This window comes from Lissotriton helveticus, chromosome 11 (genome assembly GCF_964261635.1).
Source record: "Lissotriton helveticus chromosome 11, aLisHel1.1, whole genome shotgun sequence".
Lineage (NCBI taxonomy): Eukaryota > Metazoa > Chordata > Amphibia > Caudata > Salamandridae > Lissotriton > Lissotriton helveticus.
Window position 1 is genome coordinate 830,655,261 of NC_136072.1, and position 22,945 is coordinate 830,678,205.

Sequence of the window (22,945 nt, forward strand, 5' to 3'; positions counted from 1 at the left end):
CGGTACCCTCGTCGACGGCATGACTTTCGACGACGGCGCTTCCGTAGACGATATTTTCTTCGTCGACGATGCGCTCGTCGACGATTCTTTCCTCGTCGACGTCTTTGTCGACGGGCCCATCTTCATCGTCGACTCTCCCGTCGACGGGGTCGTCGTCGACGTGCCCATCTTCGTCGTCGACGAGGTCTTAGTCGACGAGGTCTTCAGCAGTATTATAGATGGAATAAGTTTACCAGCTGACGACGAAGGAGTGGTCGTCGTCGATGAGAAAACTGACGCTGTCGTCGTCGACACTGTCGTCGTCACTGTGGAGACTGAAACTGGCGGCACAACCCTTTTTTGCGTCGAGGATGTCGCAAGTTTACTGGATGACTGCGTAGGCTTCTTAAAGGCCTGAGAGGCCTTATCAGACACTGAAGATTTTGTTGATCTTGCCTCTGAAGACTTCTTTTGAACCTTCCTAGGAGGAGTGTCTGAGGGGCCCAGGGACTCCACCCTTGGCCTCTTCAGGGAGACCTCTGAGGTCATGGAAAAGCTTCCCTCTGAGGAATCCACATTTCCCCTCTTTTTAAGCCTGTCCAGCCAGATGAGTTTTCGACCTTCTCTGTCCCTCAAGGTCTTGTTAGGGAAAGACCTACATATCTTGCAGTCTTTAGGTATGTGGTCAGGATAAAGGCAATATAAGCACAGGTCATGCTTGTCTTCCACATGAAGCCTTTTCTTCCCACATGAAGAACAGGCCCTGAAAAGGGCTTTCTTCTGGGATTCCGACATGCCAGAATTCTGAAGAAATAAATCACTTACTTCAATGAGAAGGGTTTGAAGTAGTCCTGTACGAGATTTTGGAGAAAGAACTCACTTTAAAGAGTGAACAAGTTGGTTTTGAAGAGATCCTGAGGAGAACTCAGGTTGGAGACTCCCTAGCACAACGTGCGGTAGAAAATCTGAGAGACTGAGGCTCCTGTCAGGAAGGTTCTAGAGGGAGGTGATAGCTGATTGGCTGGCTCTAAGAGTTTGGTCCTTTTTACATAAGGACAAGGATAGGCTACTAAGGTGAGGCCCTTAGGCCTATTTTTCTCTATGTATGTCTATAGGACATTACTTTTCTATGTACCGGAGGCTCCCGTCTCGACGACAGGGAATGATTCAGGCATGTGAATCTATGAAAGACACCCCTAATACTGGATAAGTGAAAATGAGTGGCAGTTATGGTTAAGCTTAGAAGGCACTGATGTATTTGGTGGTTTGCTGTGTGCCATTGGCAGAGAATGCATACACCAGCTCCCTGCTAACACGTATATTTATTTTACGGAGTTTTAATTAGCGTGAACTTGACCCGAATCGGGTATCAGAGCGCTTTACATAGCACCAGTTGCATTACACGAGGACACATTTATTTATTGTTAGGCACTGGGAAATTAAGTGATTTGCCCAGAATCACAGGATGTTCAGCGTTGTTGCCAAGACTCGAACCCAGTTCCCCAGATTGTAAGAGATGATGCAGACTTTGGGAGAGTGCAGAGACTGCCTGCAGGAAAGATCAGGACGTCCTGTGGATCCATTAGTGAAACAAGAACTTAATGCTTGGATCAAACATCTATGTAAAGAAGACCAGAAGTTCTCATTGGAGCCTTCATCTAGTGGTGCAAGTCGCAGTAAAAATAATGGAATGGCCTTGCGGGCAGAGGATGTAACATTCATACAGTATCTTGAGAATTTATATATGATAACGCAGCATTACATACTGAAGATATAGTTGAAAAGTGACGGCATCTCGATAAAATACTGTTTTCTCTAATGAAAACAGGTTTAAATGTTTAATGCGAGACTCACGGATGAAATAACGTGGACAGAGAAACGCTGCAATGATAGTCTGCCATCAAGGATTGCCTTACAAGTAAAGGGACATGATAAAAACAAGGCAGCGCTGGAAGGAAGGAGAAATGCGAGTCACGGCCGGAGGCCGGCCGTGAAAACAATGCAGGCTCCTTAAACTGAAAGCACGGCCGGCCGGCCCTGAAAGCCTTTGATGCCGCAGAGGGTGGAGCGGCAAACTGAAAGCACGGCCGGCCGGCCGGCCGGCCGTGAAAGCCTTTGATGCCGCAGGGGGTGGAGCGGCACCAAGCTGGGCAACAGATGGCTGACGATTTGATGCTGTGCACGCGCATTTTAGGTCAATGCACTTGCGCAGTGACCTAAAAGCGCACGGGCACAGCACCAAATCGCCAGCTAGTTAAACCTCTGTTTAAGCCCCTTTATATCTCGCTCCCGCTCAATGCGCATGCGCATTGAGATAGGTCGCTCGACCTAAAAAGGCATAACAACTGGTGATTGAAACGGTCAGGGTTGATCTGGCAACCATAAGGAGGCTGAAAGATCACCTTTAACTGTGCCCAAAGTAAAGCCTTGCAGGGCAAAAGAGAGAACAAACAGCAGAACATCAGATAGCTTGGACTGAAGTGGGTCAGTCTGACGTGTGGCACACCATACCACCAATTTGTGTCAAATACAGGTGTATTCAGATCTCGTTGAGACGCCTGGCTGCAAGGAGAACATCAACCATCTCCGGATGAAGGCTGACTGTGTTCAGCTGTCACCGCTCAATCTCCATGCATGATGGTGTGAATGCGAAGTCTGCAGCTGCAGAACCTAGAGGTCAGGTTGATCAGAGGACATATGCTCAATCCCAGGATTTCTGGATACCATACTCTGAGCATAATCATGAGCTACTGGCATGACATGTGTTCAGTCTGTCCTGATCTTGAGAACTCGAGGGAGGAGAGGCATTGGCAGAAAGGCAAACAGGAGTCGAGAGTTCCACTCGGGGCAGAACAAGTCTTCAAGTGGAAGACACCTTAGAACCTCCAACGAGTAGAGGTGCTGACGTTGTGCATTCTGGGCGGTGGCGAACAGATTGAGCCAAGTCTCTCCTCATCCACAAAAGAAACTGTGCGCCACCTCCAGGTGAAGCTGCCGCTTTTCTGCCTTGACATTCAATGATCTTGCCAGGTGGGTGAGCACCAGGAAAATTCTTTGGTCATCCAGCCATTTCCAAAGGCACAAGGTGAACAAGTTACTTACCTTCGGTAACGATATATCTGTAAGAAACAGTAGTTAGTATTAGATTCCTTACCTTAGAATATCCCCAGGCGTCAGTCTGGATCCGGAAACTTTTGCGTAGCAGTACCCCTGCGCGTCGGTAGGCGTCGTCTGCAGGCGTCCCCTGCGGCTCCGCGTCGTCGGCGTCGTGCGGCGTGATGACGTCGCTGGAGTATATAGACGCCGCCTCCGCGCGCTGACGTCAGTTCTTTGCACACAGCTTTTCCGCGCCAGAACACGCAGAGCCATGTGAGAACTAACACTGGTGCCATTTGAAACTAGGGCCCTGAAAGGGATGTCCTTAACCCTAGGTATCAGTTCGCAGAACGGGGAGGACGGGTGGGGCGGTAAGGAATCTAATACTAACTACTGTTTCTTACAGATATATCGTTACCGAAGGTAAGTAACTTGTTCATCTGAAAGAAACAGGTTAGTATTAGATTCCTTACCTTAGAATAGATACCCCAGCAATACCAACCCCGGAGGTAGGTCTGCGAACCAATACAACCTACACCAGAAAGTCCTGGAGGACCGAACGGCCAAAGAAGCCGTCCCTCCGGACTTGACTGTCCAGGCAGTAGTGCCTCGCAAAGGTGTGCAGCGAGGCCCACGTAGCCGCCTGGCAAATGTCCTGCAAAGGGACTCCCCGGCCCAGGGCAGTAGAAGCCGCCGTAGCCCGAGTGGAATGGGCCCTCAGCCCAACAGGAGGCTCCTTCCGAGCCAAAGAGTAGCATGCTTTGATGCACAGGACGACCCACCGAGAGATGGTCCGCTTCTGTACCGCCCTTCCCTTCTTCTCACCCACGTAGCCAACAAACAGTTGGTCATCCACCCGGAACTGGCGTGTGCGATCCATGTAAAATGAAAGCGCACGTTTTGGGTCCAGACGATGGAGCCGCTCTTCATCCTTTGAAGGATGCGGAGGCGGGAAGAAGGAGCGCAAGGTGATGGACTGCCCAATGTGAAAAGCAGAGACTACCTTGGGCAGGAAAGAAGGTCTAGTCCGAAGAACCACCTTGTCAGGATGGACAGACAAGAAAGGAGGTTTAACAGAAAGAGCCTGGAGCTCACTCACTCTCCTGGCAGAGGTGATGGCCACCAGGAAGGCCGTCTTTAAAGTGAGAAGACGGAGAGGACAGGAATGAAGGGGCTCAAAGGGAGCGCACATCAGGAAAGTCAGAACCAGGTTCAAGTCCCACTGAGGCATCACGAACGGAGTTGGAGGATACATGTGCGTGATGCCCTTCAAGAATCTTAACACAATAGGGGACTTGAATAAAGATGGCTGATCAGGTAGCCTCAAGAAGGCGGAAAGGGCAGAAAGATAGCCCTTGATAGTGCCCAGAGCACAGCCTTTGCTGTGCTCCATGCCACAAATCTGTTCCACCGGCAGGCGTATACCGACTTTGTGGAGGGACGCCTGGCTGCCAGAATTACATCACAGACTTCAGGAGGCAAGTCAAATGGCCTCAACTGTCGCCGCTCAATCTCCAAGCATGGAGGTGGAGACTGGACAGGTTCGGGTGGAGGACCGTCCCCTGCTGCTGCGACAGAAGGTCCTCCTGAAGGGGCAGGCGGATCGAGGGACCGACTGTCATGCTGAGTAGCTCGGGATACCAGTATCTTCGAGCCCAGTCCGGAGCCACAAGGATAACTTGGGCCCGGTCGCGCCTGATCTTCTTCAGCACTCTGGGCAGAAGTGGTATAGGCGGAAAGGCGTACAACAGACCGCAACTCCACTCGCGCCGAAAGGCGTCGCCGAGCGAGTGCCGTCTTGGAAACTCCAACGCGCAGAACTGATGACATTGCGCGTTCCCTTCTGTGGCGAATAGATCTAACCAAGGCTCTCCCCATTGCTGAAAGAGGCCTCTCGCCACGTCCGAGTTCAGACGCCATTCGTGATCCACCGAGCACCGACGGCTGAGTTCGTCCGCCCTGGCGTTCAGAGAACCTGCCAGGTGTTGAACCGTCAGAGTCACGCCCTGACGTTCCAGCCATTGCCAGAGACGCAGAGCCTCCTGGCAAAGGGTCCACGACCCCACACCGCCCTGTTTGTTGCAGTACCACATGGCGGTGGTGTTGTCCGTGAACACCTGCACTACACTCCCGTTGACAAAGGGGAGGAATGCCTTCAGTGCTAGGCGAATCGCCCGCAGCTCCAATATGTTGATATGGAGCCAGGATTCCGCCGGAGACCAGATGCCTCTGATCTCCGCCTCTCCCAAGTGGCCACCCCAGCCCTGGAGGGACGCGTCCGTCACAACCACGTGCTCCGGTTGGGGAAGGGAGAGGGATCTGCCTCTGACCCAATCGCGGTCCGTAAGCCACCACTGCAACTGTCTCGCAGTGCCCTCCGAGATCAGGACATGGTCGGATAGGTTGCCCTGATGCTGGGCCCACTGAAACTTCAGGTCCCACTGCAGAGCCCGCATCCGCCACCTGGCGTGATGCACCAGTAGGATGCAGGAGGCCATCAGCCCCAGAAGCCGCAGCGTCAACCTGACCGAAACCCGGGATAACGGCTGAAAGATGGGAATCAGAGCCTGAATATCCCGGACCCGCCGTTCCGGAGGATAAACCCGAAACTGCGCCGAGTCGAGAACCGCTCCGATGAAAAGGAGCTTTTGAGAGGGACACAAGTGTGATTTCGGCACATTGATGGAAAACCCCAGCTCGTGCAGGAGGTCTGCCGTCATCTGAAGGTGGCGGACGACTGTTTGGGGCGAGCCCGCCTTCAACAACCAGTCGTCGAGGTAGGGGAAGACTGAAACCCCTAACCGGCGCAGATGAGCTGCGACCACCGCCATCACTTTCGTGAACACCCGTGGGGCGCTGGTAAGGCCGAATGGGAGCACGATAAACTGAAAGTGCTCCTGGCCTACCGTGAACCGCAGGTAACGCCGGTGGGCCGGCAGGACGGGGATGTGAAAATACGCATCCTGCAAGTCCAACGCTACCATCCAGTCTTGTGGGTCTAGAGCAGCCAAGACCTGAGCCAAAGTCAACATCTTGAACTTCTCCTTCCGGAGGAAGCCGTTGACGTTCCGTAGGTCCAAGATAGGACGCAGGCCTCCTTTGTCCTTCTTGGGCACCAGAAAGTAGTGGGAGTAGCAACCACACCCTACTTCTGGCCCAGGAACGCGCTCGATGGCCCCCTTGGCCAAGAGGGCCGTAACTTCCTCCTGCAGAAGTGCCAAGTGGACCCCCGACACACGGTGGTTCTGCGGTGGCATGGCTGGAGGAGTGGACTCGAAGGGGAGGGAGTAGCCCCTTCGGACGAGCTGCAGCACCCACCTGTCCGATGTAATCGCGCGCCAGCGGGAGTGGTGATGGCGAACCCTGCCACCCACTGGCGTCACGTGAGCCCGAAAGCTCGGACTAGGAAGGCTTGGATGCAGCAGCGGGGGGAGGTGTGGACTGACCTCGCCGCTGCCCTCTACCGCCACCACGGCGGAAACCACGGCCGCCACCGCGCTGGGGAGCGTTCTGCGGCGCGTGGCTGGCAGCACGTGTGGGACCGCCCCTTCCTTGGCCACGAAAGGGGCGAAACGAACCCGTCTGCTGGCGCTGGGTCGAAAGACCCAAGGACTTGGCCGTGACCCTGGAGTCCTTGAAGCGCTCCAGCGCGTGGTCCGCCTTGTCACCAAACAGGCGACTGCCATCAAATGGCATGTCCATGAGGGCATTCTGTACGTCCGGTGAGAAGTTGGCAGATCTCAGCCAAGCATGGCGCCGAATCGCCACAGTCGTGGACATAGCCCGTCCCAGCGAGTCGGTCGTGTCAAGACCACACCGGATCGAGTACCTCGCCGCATCCCGGCCCTCAACCAAAGCCTGGTTGAGCTTGTCCCGCACATCCTGCGGGCACTGCGGCAAACACTCCGCGACCGTATCCCACAGGGAGTGGGTGTAGCGGCCCAAGAGGCACGCGGTATTACAAGACCGCAGTCCAGCGCTCAAAGAGGAAAAGACCTTTTTCCCAAATTGGTCATACCGCTTTGATTCCCGATCGGGCGGGGCCGATGGAAATGCGGACTGCGAAGTGGAGGCCTGGATCACCAGACTCTCCGGGGAGGGATGGGTGGAGAGGAAGGCAGGGTCGTCCGAGCACGGACGGTGACGCCTGGCAACGTTCCGGTCAACCGGTGCACCGGAAGCGGGCCTAGACCAGGTGCCCAAAAGGACATCCGTCAGAGCCTCATTAAACGGCAGCAGAGGCTCCTGAGGGCATGACTGCGGTTTAAACACTTCCGTCAGAATGTTTGGCTTGACCTTAGCGACGGGGAGCTCAAGGCCCAAGGTCTTGGCAGCCCTCAGCAGGACCACCAAATAGGCAGCTCCCGCCTCAGACGCCACAGGGGTCGGGGACACAAACCCAGGGTTGGGCGACTCGTCCAGACCACTGGCATCACCCAGGTCACCTACCCAGTCCACATCATACTGGCAGGCACGGGATAAAGGGTCCTCAGACCCCTCCCAACCCTCTCCATACTCGTCCTCATCGCCGTATTCGGGGTCGACGATATAGACTTCGGGGTCAATGGGCCCCATCGGCGCCGGATCCGGCGTCGGACGACGCCGGTCCGACTCCGTGTCAGGAGTCAGAGGGGGGATGGGGGTGGCGCCTCGCGGCGCCGGCGCCGGGGACCCGACGCCGGCCGGAACCGACGGCGGAGTCACTGCGCCGCGCGGAGGCGGTACCACGGGGTGGCCCAAAGGAACCGACGCCGGAGAGGCCGGTAGACCAGCCGGCGACGAACCTGAGGGGCCCAGCAGCGCCGGGGCCGGAGCCACCGGCGGCGCCGAGGCAGGAGCACCCGAACCGCTCGGGCCCCCAGACGGGACTGACGGGCCCGCAGGCGCCGTAGGCCCCGCCGGAGGAGACCTCGCCCTCATAGCCATGAGGAATGCCTCAATCTCCTCGCGCGACGCGCCTTCCCCAGGGACCGACGGGTATGGGGCAGACGGCGTCGGCGACCCACGCGGGGCCGCGGGGGTGGGGCCACCCGAACCCCCTGCTGCATCATGCGGGAGTCGGGGGTGCGATGACGACGCCCCGACTTCTTACGCTTACCTGACGACCCGGAGGAATGGTGGCGACTCCCGGAGCGCTCATGGCGGCTCCGCGATCGTTCCCTCGACCGCTCCCTCGACCTCCGACCGGACCGGGACCGCTCTCGACGCGGGGCCGACACTCGGAGCTCGAGAAGCTTGCGGGACCGCTCCCGCCTAGCTTTACCAGTCAAGGCCCGACAGTCGACGCAGGACTCCACGTCGTGGTCCGCGCCCAGACACCGGAGGCAGAGTCGATGGTGGTCGGTGACCGACATCATGCGGTCGCAATTGTCGCAACTCTTGAAACCGGGCATCCTACCGGCACCGTAGAAGATTTATTCACAAAAAACTTGGTCAAAAGACCGGAGTACTGCTCTTCGGATCTGCGCTAACTGGCGCGGAAAAAAGAAGAACTGACGTCAGCGCGCGGAGGCGGCGTCTATATACTCCAGCGACGTCATCACGGCGCACGACGCCGACGACGCGGAGCCGCAGGGGACGCCTGCAGACGACGCCTACCGACGCGCAGGGGTACTGCTACGCAAAAGTTTCCGGATCCAGACTGACGCCTGGGGATATTCTAAGGTAAGGAATCTAATACTAACCTGTTTCTTTCAGATCTCCAAATACAGGGGCCATAATCCCCCCCGCACCCACCCAACCACCACCACCACGTCCTGGGTGTTGCAGTACACCACATGGAGATGGTGTTTACCGTGAGCACCTGTATCAGCCTGCATTTGATGAACAGAAGGAAGGCATTTAACACCAAGAGGATGGCCCTCAAGCTCCAGAATGTTGACGGGGAGCTGCGACTCTGTTGGAGACCCGAGACCTCGCATCTTCTCTTCCTGATGGCTAACCCCAACCCAGAAGCAATGCATCTGTCACCACGATTAGCCCTGGATGAGGAAGGGAAGAGGGGCCTGCCACAGACTTCTGATCCCACACATGCCGGCGAGCTTGCCCAGCAGGATGCAGGATAACATCAGTACCAGCCACAACATATTCGACATCATTGAAATCCAGGACAGAGGCAGAAATAAAAGTATAATTGTCGGAATGTCCTGGATTTTCGAAACCAAGCTAAATGGCTCATATGAAGAGAAGCTTTTTCCAAGGCAGATGTATTGAGGCCTCTAGTCTCCTGTAAGTGGTCATACCAACTGAACTCATCACCTTGGTCAAAGTTGCCTCCTTTGAGGAATAGTAACGTCCATAGAAGTGTTGCCTCGGTAGGATTCGGGTGCAAAATTGGTTCAAGTCAGACCAGTGAAATCTCTAAGTCTGGGAGAACGATTTGTTCCTCCTGCTCGGTCAGAGGGAGTAAGCATGGGAATCGAGGAACCCCGGGTCAGCAAAGAATTTGCGGCTGGAAACCACATGGAGGCAACACAGGCCCGCAGAGTCCAATTGGTGGTGCCGGGGAAGAACCCCCCATCAGTATTCCATAAGGAGGGCATTGCGGCTCCTAGGTGCCAGAAGGCACGTCAGAAGGAATCTAAAGAGCTGCACCATAGTCGCACAGAACTCTTCAAAGTGACATGGTATGGCATTCGACCGCGAAACTGGGGTTTTGCTGGCACAAGTTGCGGAATTGACTCTGAAGTCGGCGGTTTTCAGGAATGATGGCAAGAAGATTGGTGCCACTCTCGCACTCTGTCAGGTGAGAGAGTGGCGCAAGGGAGCAGAATTCCACTTCAACTTCTTGTGTTCCTTTTTAGACTTTCCTGAAGATTTGGAGCTTGACGAAGACCCACCTTTTGAGTGGCTCCAACAAGAATGGAATCAGGAACGAACCTTGGATGTGATGTAGAGTTTCGCCTAGCATTCACGGAGGACCTTCAGGTTCATCGATGAACAGTCCTCTAAGCCATGGCTCAACCCCAGCCACAACAGTCCTAAGTGACATCCCTTACACACTGGAAAAAATTTCAAGATACAATTCCCAAAGACAAAGGAGCAGCACTGGATCCACGCCTGGTGGCGAGAAAAGAAAGGAACGGACGTCAGTGTGCCGGAGTGGCATCTATACAGGCCTGCATGTCATTTCGGGAGCAGAATGGCACAAGTGCAGACCTGCAAGTCGCCACCTTCCGGCAAGCAGCGGTACTGCTGAAAAGTTTCTAGTCCGATGTCTGGGATATATTAAATAGGCGAGGAATCGGTGGCTAGAAGCCTCTATTAGAACTATGCTTACACAAAGCATGCTAATCATCCCCCAGAATCTGTTCATTCCTAAGAGCATGTTAAGCTACAGATTATGGTGTCCTAAGAAGAGAACTTTCTCCCAATCCTTGAAACCATGGCTCATCTTAAATCCTTTGTTAGTTACCACAGTAGATTAATACCTGCTTCAATTGCATGTCTTATTCGTACTAAAGGAGTCTCATCCTGAGGAGACATTGGGGGAAATCAGAAGTGCAAGATGACATTACACCTAGGAGGAGAGGAGGAGGATGATGATGGTACTGGGTGGGGGATACTGGATTCAGAAGTGTTAGGGGAGTGTAGGGTAGTAGCCAATGGGCTACTGACCCCTAGGGTCACTAAGCCCTCCTATATGAGCACTTCAGATGGGCCCTGGCATGGAGTGTTGACATCCTCTCCTGTGAGGGAAGCCAGATTTGTATGACAAAGGCGATGAGCTCTTTGAAGCTCCATGCCTTGGAATGCTAATTAAAAGGTGTGCGAAGTTGGCCTGATGTGCAGTGTTCACTATTCTAGTGATCACTATATATCAGTCCAAACAACCCTTATTGATGATTGGTTGTAAGTCAACCTTATAGACCAGCTATCCTAGTAGCATGGATACGAGCAGTCTAAGGCTAAGACTCTAGAGGGCGTGTTAAGCCAGCTGTTTTACCATCACATTACCCCTTGAACACCCAGTGAAAGGACACCACACAAGTGTTATGAAAATAAACAATGTATTTATTAGAATCACAACAACCCTGTACTCTTTATGAGGACAGGGTGCTAGGCACACAACAAAACTCTTACGAAAATACTTAAGTTAGCACGTTATACACAAATGCCCGAGGGGCACGAAAAACCATATACTTTAAAAGTGGAATGCGAAATTACTAGCAGGTAAGTACAGTACTAATAGGCTTTGGAATCGCTAGGACTTGACTATAGAATCGTTAGATTACTTCTAGGAGACCTAGGGGACTCGGGTGCAGAGTGTGCACTCTCACGCGGGATGCGGGACAAAGTCTATGGGAGCTAGTAAAGGCAAAGTTAGTGTTCACGGGCGAACCCGACCTGGTAGGAAGAAAACGACAGTGGATCCTGACCCTAGGATAGTGAGGCTATGCTGGGACACCGAAGTGCCGAAGTTACCTAGCCCAGGGGCTGCAGCTGCATAGGTCTGAAAAGACGTCGGGAATCTCGTTGCCGGACCAGGAGCCTGGAAGAAGGAAGTTGCTGGCAGGCGACCAGTGAAGGAAAGTTCGATGGATCCAAGCCTGGATCAAGGAAGAAGAAAACCTGAAAGCAGAGGGGACCAAGTTCTTGAATCACTAGCCAGTGATTAAGTGGGCACCAGGATGGCACCGGGCGAAGTCACCGCAGTCAGGTGAGTGGGCGCTGCTGGGCTCTGCAGTCTCTCGGACCAGGAGGCGTTGTCGGCGACCAGGATGGAGGTGCGAGCTGTCCCACGAAGGTTCTTGCTGTCGACGTCGCTGGACCCAGGATTGGGCAACAAGTCTTGGCAAATGCAAGGCCCACGCGGTGGACCTAAAATGGCGTCTTAGCCGGACCAGGAGGGTCCAGGGTACTTCTCCGATGGAGGGAAGCAAGGGCCAGTCTGGAGAAACCAGACTAGCAGCAGTGATGTCGTCGGGCGTCGTTCAGAAGGCCACAAGCCAGCGGGCTACTAGCCAAACAACGCGGTGAGCAGCAAAAAGCAGAAGGGCCCCACTCAGATCGTGGAGATGCTGGGAGGCTGCACTTCGGTGCTGGAGCTGCTCAGGGTCGGGGCTTCTCGGACCCCAAAGCACTCACCAGGAAATTACTCGGCGGGCTTGCTGTGCAGAAGTCGTGCAGTCTTGAAGATGGCCGGTCCCTCGAGGTCTCGTCACACCCACGAATCTCAGCGTGACTGATGATGTAGGTAGAGGTCAGAGGTGCCAGGGAAGCCGGTTCTCGTCGAGCTGGGCAGTCTTGATCCGGAGGAGAGACTTGCAGCAGACCGCAGTGTTCTTAAGATGGTGCCTGCGGATGCAGGGTGACTACTCCTTAGTCACAAGGGAGAAATCTTAGGAAGAAGTCTTGAGTTCCTTTCGTGGAAAGTAGTTTCAGGATTCAAAGATGATCCGATTTGGAAGGGGGCCAGTTCCTACCTTTATCCTGTAAAAAGGGGCTGGCACGCGACTAAGTCCTGCCCTAGGGGTGGGACTAGGAGGGGGGTGGTTACACCCACTTCCTTGGCGGGCTTTTCCCCAGCACAGGGTCTGGAGTGACCCTGGAACTGGTTCCAGCCAGCCTATGCACAGTGAGCACCGGGGTGCCACGTGCAGTCACCTTCCTCTAAAGCCCTGCCTACCTACAATACACAAAACCCTGTCTGGGACGGTGCTGGCACCGCCCCTGGCAGGAAACCCTTTGTCCTTATCTCCTGCTCTGGGAGGACTCCCAGCAGCAGGAGGGCAGACTTGTGTCTCGGTGGCAGCATCCATTTTGTGGAGCTGAGGCTCTGTTTGACTTTAACCGGGGTTAGGGGTTACATACATGTCGTGTCCCTCTAGAAGGGTGGAATGCTAACCCCGTCGCCAGAATTGGCGAGGGGTTAGTATTCCAATTCGTATGACACCTTACTCGACATGTTTTGATAAAGCGATACCAGAGTTGGCATATAACCGCGAGGATTATAATGCACTTAAGAGTATATGGTATGCGATATCATGGAAACGGCTAAGGGATGGATCCCGAAAGCCGCAGACAGGCTCAGCTCATGCCAGAGCACCATCTCACACGATTCCAAGCACTCTGCCTTCAGGATTGTTAAGGCCTGCCATAGGAGTGACTGATAGGAGATCTGTGTGTCCTTTTTTAGGGTTAGATATAGGTATACTATATCTAGGAGCAAAGGGTGATTACACCACCTTGCCCCAGCTGTCAAGCAGCCAGTTGTGTCAGATTTGGATGGCCAGCCAGGGGTGGCATAATACATGCTGCAGCCCCTGGTAGGCCCTGGGTACACCTATGCCCTGGGTACCTAAGGTACACTATACAGGGACTGATAAGGTGACTCAGTATCCAATTTAGATATGTACCTAAGGTACATGGAATCCATTTTACAGAGAGAGCAGTAGGCCTGGGGCCCTGAATAGCAGGGTCCCAGGTCAACTAAGTCAGAAAACCAGCAAAACACCAGGCAAAAAGTTGGGGGCAACCATAGTCAGGGATCTACCTTCCTACAAAAGGTGATCCTGTGGAAGGGGGGGGCTTTGTTTCGGACCTCCTGAGAGCTAAGACCATCACACCTGGGGGTCAGAAACTCCACTGTGGTGGCACGCTGGGAAGAACAGCCAGTTAGTACAATAGTAGTGGGAAGTTTTTTAGAGGGCACCTCTAAGGTGCCCTTTGGGTGCATGTATTAATAAATCCATCACTGTAATCAGTGTGGGTTTATTGATGTGAGCTGTTTGATATCAAACATCCCTATTTTCAGTTAAACCATAATGTAGGTGGGGAATTCGCTTTTACCAGAGTCCAGCAGGTATTAAAATGGCTTCACTGATCACTTGTACTGGCGGTAACGGAACAGACCGGCACAGGGGCATACCTGCTCATGCAGTTATGTCCACATATGTAGTATAGAGCAGCCTACCTTTGAGTTGCAAGGCCAGCTGTATAGGTGACTTACTTATATGGCATGCAATGTCTGCTGGCATGGCACATGACTGCAATGGCAGTCTGCATGAGATTGGTGAGGGGTCCTTTAGTGTGGCACAATAGGTGCTGCAGTCCTTAGGGACCTTCTATAGTACCCGAGTCCCTAGGTACCAGTTACTAGGGACTTACAGAAGGTGCTAAAGATATTGCCAATTGAACTACAATGGCACAGCTTTTGGGAAAGAGAACTGGCATTGGGGACCATGTTAGCAGAAACCTAGGTACACATCCAGTCAAAATCACATCACATTGGAGGCAAAACATGAATGACCATGCCAAAAAGGGGGCCTTTCATATATACAGGTGTAAATCTGCAAGTGTAAACTCATGACTTTCAGGAATTTATCAAATGTTCCAGGACATTCCTGGAAAGCGTATTCAAGCAGAGGTTTTCATGCACATTCCATTCTCAGTGGGGCCCTATTCTTTTTGTGCCGAGCTCTCAATGTAGAAGACAGACACATGGAGGTAGGACGCCTGGGTATACAGGATCTGCGGTGCAAACGCAAAGTTAACTAAGTTAATTAATAAAGAAATAGTAAAATTTACATTTTTCCAGTGGAAGTAAACTCTTGCCCTACACTCCCCAGTAAATAAGGAAGTGATCTGTTCTTATTCCCACCATGGACAGAGGATTATGCCAGCCCTTGGATGAATGCCGACAAACAGCCATATTTGTGGGCATACAAAAACTTCCAAGGCTTACCATGCCTTGTGCCCCCAAATTACCACACCTTGAGCGGGTCAGAGGTACAGAGAGTTCCACACTCAGACAGCACATCTAAGTTGAATTATGACTGCCAGATATCCCTTTGTGTATTACTGATAGTTGCAAGTAAGTTCATTTTGGTTATAAACATATGTTTAAGACAACATTTACCTGTGTGACTAGGCCCCTTCTTGGCCTTTACAGACACCTAAGATGGCACCTCTAGCCATATTACAGTTAGCTAAGAGGCAGAATGCCACGAAGACTGAAAAAGTTTTTGTGCAGAAAACCTGCCAATCCACTGTTGACTGCTCCACTGATCATGGCCAAAGGAGATCTGTAACAATTGGTCTTGGTAAAATGGGCATGCTTAAGAACAAGCTTCAGATAAAGAAATGTGCTTGTAGACCCTTCACCTGATTGTCTCGCGTTCCTTCCTGCAAGCTTCACGCTGATCTTTGAAGCCCCCAAGGTCCCCTGAATCCATGTCATCACACACATCTGCATCAAAGTCATCCTCTACTGGTCCATCCAAACAGTCCTCTTCATCCGGTTCTGCATGAATGTCGAACACCTGATCACTTTGTTTGAACTTGTCCAACAAGGAAGCAACAGTCTGTGGAAAAGAAAGTACACATTTAAAAACAACATTAAAAACACAAGGAACACCAAGAGTGCTGCATAGATGGACGCAGAGCAAACTGGACTAGAGCATAGGATTTGGAGCATGAAACAGGGGTGGATGAATAAACACATGCATCCAACAGTGGCTTTGTGTACATAACTTGCATGCGTAAGCAGCAGATAAAACACTGCCATATGGTTGTGTGATCTTAGGAAACTGAACCACCCCCGCCTGAACACGGAGATAGTGAACTTACTCCTCAAGAAAAAGTATTCGGACTGAGCTACACCTCATGAATAGGGCCTGATGGCAGGATTGCCCTGAACTACTTGTTGGATGCATGTAATGCAGCCCTTCAAAGAGGTTCTGGGTGTCTTGAATGTGAACTTCGTTGACCTTACTGATGCCCACATCTTCTAGGAAAATCTGCTCATGGCAGCACGTGCGGAACACAGTCTGAGGCCTAAATTCTGTATTTGGTCAGCTTTAGAACTACAAGCTCTTTCTAGTCTTCTGCCTCCAAGAACAGCTCACAATGTTTCAACAGCCTTAAGGAAGTGTCTTCACTATTAAAATAAATATATATAAAAAACAGCAGCTGCATAGAGATCTGTTATTACCAGACAAACCTTTAATAATCCACCCACTTGGACTGCTATTCCAATTTTTCTCTCTCAATTTGTGGGACTATACAGCAATAGCCAGCATCCCACCTTTAAAAGTTTTCATAGGTTCTGTTCCAGTAGCAATTGGGTGTTCTTAATTTACTGTGATCATGCTCTTTCAGTATAAACAAGTACATAGATCTGTTGCCCTACTGCCCAGATTTGTGTTTTAGATTTCTTACATACATGTATGCATCTATACTATTGCCATAAACATCTCACATGCACCGAACGCAGCAGATATAGATCATGGTCCTTTCAATAGCTCTTGCCACCATAGCCAAATACCAACATCCAAAAGCACATTAGACTGTTTCCCAACAAACAAACAGGGAACTCAAAGAGGACACAGAGCTATCAATGTCTGTTGTAGACCAACTTCAATTACAATGCAAGGGCATGCCACGTTGTAAAGAATAGACATGCAACTGGTGGAAGCCCTGCACACCCATAACACAATGATCAGGAAATCGCCTCCCAACTAGAAACACAAAAACACAAGCACCCAAACACCATATTCCTGGGAGGCAAACAGAACTCTGATGAAAATGCTGGAATCATGTGGTAAACCTCCAGCAGACCATGTTAGGCAACCATTTAATGGCAGATTGTGCGCTAAACAAATGCTTACAATGATATGTTAAACTTCACCCTTTGGAACAGCAAACATGGATACTACAAGACAGGTTTCGGCAGGGGCAATGGAACTCTAAAGGCCATTTTGTAAATTCACAAACTGGTGTACACCTGATCAAGTGGAGGAACTTCAGTTCTTCGGTCTAAAAACCAAAGAAAACGTAACTTTAGTGTATTTTTTTCATTGAGAGAATAATCTGTTTAATGTTTGGTATATATCACCAATACACTTTCAATGATTACTTTCTGCTCCAGGGCAGCTTTAATGAAAGTTCTGAGAAAATTGTATTAGGACTCAAACTGCTGAAAAGATAGTTGGGTAAAGATGTGCCTCAAAGTAATTTTTCCCTCAACAATCTGGGATGCAATACAAAAAGAAAGTTACTTAACTTTGATTATGCCATTTGTGGTAGAGACTATCCAAAAGCAGATCGGTCACCTTAAAATATTTCCCAAGCGTCAGACTGGATCTGGAAAATTCTAAGCACTTACCTCTGTGTGCCGAAAAGTGGCCTCCTTCAGCTCCGCATCTGAAGGAATGTCACGGTGCCCATATATGCGCCACCTTGGGGCACTGACATCAGTTTGTTTCGTGAATATTTTTGAGTCAAAAACGCAGAGCAACGTAAAACCAACGTTGAATTAGTATGCAGAGGATAATGAGATCTTTTAGGTGAAGGATGGGAGGGTTGGTGAGGAATCTGCTTAGTCTCTACCAGAATAAGCAGTACGGAAGGTAAGTAAGTTCTTTTGAAAAAAAAACCATTTTATTGGCTTTATATGGTACCATCTGGGCAGCAGCCCTGCATATACAGTTTAAAATAAAGGAGAACGCAAAAGTACCACATTTGTATACAAAATGAATAACAATTTGTATATATAACAACAACTGTGTGCAGACAGTCCCGTAATCTGTGTATATGAGTGTGTATGTTTGAGTGCCCACCTTGGCATTGATATGATATTTAGGGTGACATGTAATGATTGAGAACGAAAAGGGTGGTTCATACATCAGGGGGGTCTGAGGGGGATGATCAATGCCCCGATATGTTGCCCATCGGGACCATATTCTTCTGTGTTTCAGGAGACAACCACATGCCTGGAAAACTGCAATTTCTGCACCCATGCATCTGTCTAACTCAGTTCGCCACAGCGGAGCGATATCACGTTTAGCAATAGTGCGGGCCAGGAAAAGCAGGTGCTGTTTATACCGATTCTCCCAATCCCATCAGTGCTGTGCAATAGAAACAATTTGGGGTAATATGGGAGGTCCCAGCAGAACACCTCCCCCAGGCAAGACGAGACCCTGCGCCAGAAGGGCTGAATCTCCATGCAATCCCACACCGTATGCATAAATGTCCCCACTTCCCTCCCGCTGCGTAGGCACTGGAGAGATTGAATGACCCCCATCTTCCAAAGCCGAAGTCTGGTATAAGAAATACGGTGTATGTATTTGAACTGGATGAGGCAGTATCGACCAGACACGGCTACCCCCGGGGTCTAGCCACGGCCTCTGCCCAATTGTCGTCGGTTAGGTCTGGTATGTCTGCGTGCAACGCCCCTCTGGTTTTATGTAGTGATGTTTTGGCGTATCGTCAAAGTCTGGTATATTTGTCGGATTTTATGGGACCCTAGGTTCCCCATGAGAAAGCGACCCTCGAGGGGATGGAATTCTGGGAGGGTGTCCAGGGTAAAGATCTTGGGCGTAAGAGCATGGCAAAGTTTGAAGGTACCTATAAAATTGAGATTTATGCAGTTCCCCCTGTAGCTGTTGAAAGGACTTAAACATGGTGCCCTTCATAACGTCTCCTAGAGTGGAGATACTTATGAGGTCCCATTTACGAAATCCCAGTGATGCGGTCACCTGGCACAAATGGGTACCATGCCATAGGGGAGTCACCTGGGTCAAGCACCCACGCAACCCCATCTGCCCCACAGTATACCTCCAGAGCCTAATCACTATTCTGCTGGCATAGTGGAGGAAGTAGAGTTTCTAGGTACTATATAATAGCCGAAGGAGGGGAGTACCCTCCATCGCTGCATGTTCTAATGCGAACGCTGGATCTACTGGCGTACTGTACCACCATTCATTAACGATTAATAAATGAGAAGCCACATAATAGGCGTACACATCTGCCGCCGCGATACCACCGCAATACGTTGATTGTGCACAGGTTTGGAGCGCTACACGAACAGCCCCTCCATTTCAGAGGAAATCATTGTGGATAGCGTTGATCTGTGTGAACCATGCCCGAGATATATGATACGGGAAATTCTGCATTCGGTATAATATTCTGGGTAAAGAAACCATTTTAAAAATTGCTGCACGCCCATATAGCGAGAGGAGAAGTGACTACCATATATTGGTCTCATCCCGGAGTCCAGCTAGAAGTGAATTTATGTTATGTGATGGGGGCGTCTAGTGGGACACAGACACGAAAATGCCCAGCTATCTAAAGCCTTCCAAAGTATGCTTCAACTGGGCCACCCATGTACCTCTGCCCTGATTGCCACATACTGGGTACACCACAGATTTTGAGGGGTTGGTGTATAGCCCTGAAGTCTGACTCAGAGAATCCGTTAGGGCCGGCGGCCTGCCCTGGGAGCAGAGCTACCAATGCAATATTTAATTCATCTATTGTGATGGGGCGTCTAGTTGGTCTCTCATTAGATCGGTGAGTTGTGGAGGAGGAATATCCCGAAGGATCTCTGCTGAGAGCCTTCGAAAGCTGTTCTTGTTGCATGTATAATGCTGAGAAACAGCGCACAAATTCAGTGGCCACCGCCCCGGAGAAGAGTGAAGGACACCATCCGGTCCTCTGATGGTCGGAATGGCGGCCCGGGACTGTCCCACCTATGTAGCATTTTGCTTGACTTATCACCCCACTGATAGATCCGGTGTTGCGACGCCATCCAGCTGTCCTTCGATTCATTCACGAGATGCTGCTGCAACTGTTGTTGAGCTTGAAGTAAATTAAAATAAATATTGTAAATGCGTTCACCATAGAGAGCTCCGGATACCAGTATATATCTTCCCCCAGGGTCAGCCCAGTGCTTCACGGGGATGAACAGGATACAACGGTGAAGGAGTACAGCTGTCCCCCGGGAACCCCTCATGTTAGAATAACTGGTCTCCAAACATGGCCAAGCAAAGGGCCTTGCTACCCAATAACGAATCTTACCTGTCGGTGTAGTTTTGCAGCTTGAAGATCTTTCTGGATTCACTATGCTGTGCATATTCCGCAATCTGGTGGTTGGGTCCGGAATCTTAGTCTTTTTTTTTTTTTTGTCGTAGCCCAGGTGTGCGTCGGCGTCCCATTTGGTGTACCTTCGGTGACGTCGGCGTGGGAAACAACCTTTACAACGCAACTTTTACAACGAACTACCATTACAACGAAATTTTTACAACGCAAAAACTTTTACAACGCATACCATTACAACGCAGGATTTTACAACGCTAGTACTTTTACAACGCATACCATTACAACGTAAGTATTGGTAAGTATATAATTTTTTAAAAAATATTATATGTTTGTGTTTTTGGGTATGGGGTATTTTTAGGGTTCAGGGTAAGTTTTGGGTTTTTGGGTAAAGGGGTATTTTTAGGGTTCAGGGTCAGTTTTCAGTTTTTGGGTAAAGGGGTATTTTTAGGGTTCAGGGTCAGTTTTCAGTTTTTGGGTAAAGGGGTATTTTTAGGGTTCAGGGTCAGTTTTCGGGTAAAGGGGTATTTTTAGGGTTCAGTGTCAGTTTTCAGTTTTTGGGTAAAGGGGTATTTTTAGGGTTCAGGGTCAGTTTTCAGTTTTTGGGTAAAGGGTTATTTTTAGGGTTTAGGGTCAGTTTTCAGTTTTTGGGTACAGGGGTATTTTTAGGGTTCAGGGTCAGTTTTCAGGTACAGGGGTATTTTTAGGGTTCAGGGTCAGTTTTCAGTTTTTGGGTAAAGGGGTAGGGTTCAGGGTCAGTTTTCAGTTTTTGGGTAAAGGGGTATTTTTAGGGTTCAGGGTCAGTTTTCAGTTTTTGGGTAAAGGGGTATTTTTAGGGTTTAGGGTCAGTTTTCAGTTTTTGGGTACAGGGGTATTTTTAGGGTTTAGGGTTAGTTTTAATTTTTTGGGTACAGGGGTATTTTTAGGGTTCAGGGTCAGTTTTCAGTTTTTGGGTAAAGGAGTATTTTTAGGGTTCAGGGTCAGTTTTCAGTTTTTGGGGTACAGGGTTAATTCGTAAAAATAAATTAAAGTTATTTTTAAATTAAATTAATTAAATAAAATTACATTACATTTAATTATATTTTAATAATTTAAATTAATTTATATTTTAAAAAAATGTATATACTTACCAATATTTACGTTGTAATGGTATGCGTTGTAAAGGTACTTGCGTTGTAAAATCCTGCGTTGTAATTGTATGCGTTGTAAAAGTTTTTGCGTTGTAAAAAATGCGTTGTAATAGTAGTCGTTGTAAAAGTATGCGTTGTAACGTCATACATCCGTCGGCGTGCTTCCGGCAGAAGCTACCACCCTTGGGCGCCATCTTCGGATTTTTTTTTCTGTCTCTTTTTTCTTGTTTGTCTTTGTAGTGAATCCATGGCTATGTTTGTTAATCGTTTTTTCAACACAATTCTTTTCACTATCTTTTCACGTATCTTGTAAGCTACAAATTGCTTTCATTTCTATGTGTTTCCACCTTCTTCCCCAGCCTCATCTTTCTGACGGAGGCGGGTGGGTTCGCTAGTGAATCCAGAAAGATCTTCAAGCAGCAAAACTACACCGACAGGTAAGAAACTATTCGTTTTGCAGCGTGAATCTTTCTGGATTCACTATGCTGTGCATAGATTTTGTAGCGGTTTTCGTTACTTTTGTGGCGGTTGGGTGGAAGATGACCGCTGGTTGTTAAATATATGTTGAAGCACCTTTTGTCCTACTTGTGCTTCTTTGTTCATTTGTACATCCACGCAATAGTGCTTTGTGAACGTGTGCACTGAAGCCCATGTTGCCGCCAGGCATATGTCCTGAATTGGTGTGTTGGCCAGAAAGGAAATTGTTACTCCTTTCTTCCTGGTGGAGTGGGCCTGTGCCCCTCCTGTTAGCTCCTGGCCAGCTTGTTTGTGGCAGAATTGTATTGTCTGTGCGATCCATCGAGGTATGGTGTTTTTAGTCACTGGTATGCCCATGTAACTGTTTGCGAAGGATACGAAGAACTGTTTTGTTTTCCTGTGTTCCTTCGTCATTTCAATGGAGTGCATCACAGCCCTTCTTGCGTCTAGGGTGTGGAGCGACCTCTCAGCGCTTGTAGTGGGGTTTTGGAAGAAGCTAGGAATCTGAATACTCTGATTCATGTGGAACCTTGACACCACCTTTGGCATGAAGTGTGGGTCTGTTCTCATCATGACCCTGTCACTGTGTATCTGGATGTAGGGTTCCTGCAGTGTGAGTGCCTGCAGTTCGCTCACCCTTCGTAGCGAGGTGATTGCTACCAGAAAGGCCGTCTTCATTGTTAGCATTTGCAGTGATGCTTTGTGGATGGGTTCGAAAGGTGCTTTCATGAGCTCCGTCAGTACGACATTTAGGTTCCAGGCCGGTGGCGGCATGCTCTATGGTGGCGCTATTCTTTTAGCCCCTTCTAGGAATCTTTTTACCACTTGGGATGTAAAGAAGCTTCTCCCTGTTTCTCCTCTTGTGTATGCCACAATCGCTGCCAGGTGCACCCTCAGCGAGGATGTGCTTAGCTTAGCATTAATTAGGTGCGTGAGGTACATTAGCACCGTGGATTCCCTGGTCAGTTTCCTATGGAGTTTTTTCTTGCAACACCATTGAGTGAATCTTTTCCATTTCTCCCCATAGCACTTGCGTGTGCTGGGCCTTCTTGCCTCTCGCAGCACCCGCAGGGTGCTCTCTGGTAGTTTTAGGTGTGCGAATTCTAAGTCCTCAGGAGCCAGGCTGAGAGGTTGAGGCTCTCCGGCTCTGGGTGTAGAACTTCTCCGTTTTCCATGGAGAGTAGGTCTCTTCTTTTTGAGAACTGGGGGGGGGGGGGGCTGCGCCATCTCCATTATCTGAGAGTACCAGGTCTGTCTGGCCCATTGTGGTACCACCAGGATGAGCGTCATGTTGCTCGTCATGCATTTGTTGAGAACCCTGGGGATCAGTGGTATCGGGGGAAAAGCGTAGGCAAATGTTTTTGACCAGCTTATCCATAAGGCATTCCCCTGTGAGTGATAGTGCCTCTGGTTGCCTGGATGAAAAGTATTGGTATTTTGCATTCCGG

At 50.1% G+C, this 22,945-nt stretch overlaps 1 protein-coding gene across 1 annotated transcript in view; it reads right to left on the minus strand.

Moving 5' to 3' along the window:
- NCAPH (non-SMC condensin I complex subunit H) overlaps positions 1-22,945 on the minus strand; it is a 394,040-nt gene that overhangs the window by 198,487 nt on the left and 172,608 nt on the right. Inside the window, exon 9 of the mRNA XM_078666999.1 lies at positions 15,181-15,380. Within this exon, the coding sequence (XP_078523125.1) occupies positions 15,181-15,380 (200 nt within the window). The remainder of the gene's footprint in view (positions 1-15,180; positions 15,381-22,945) is intronic.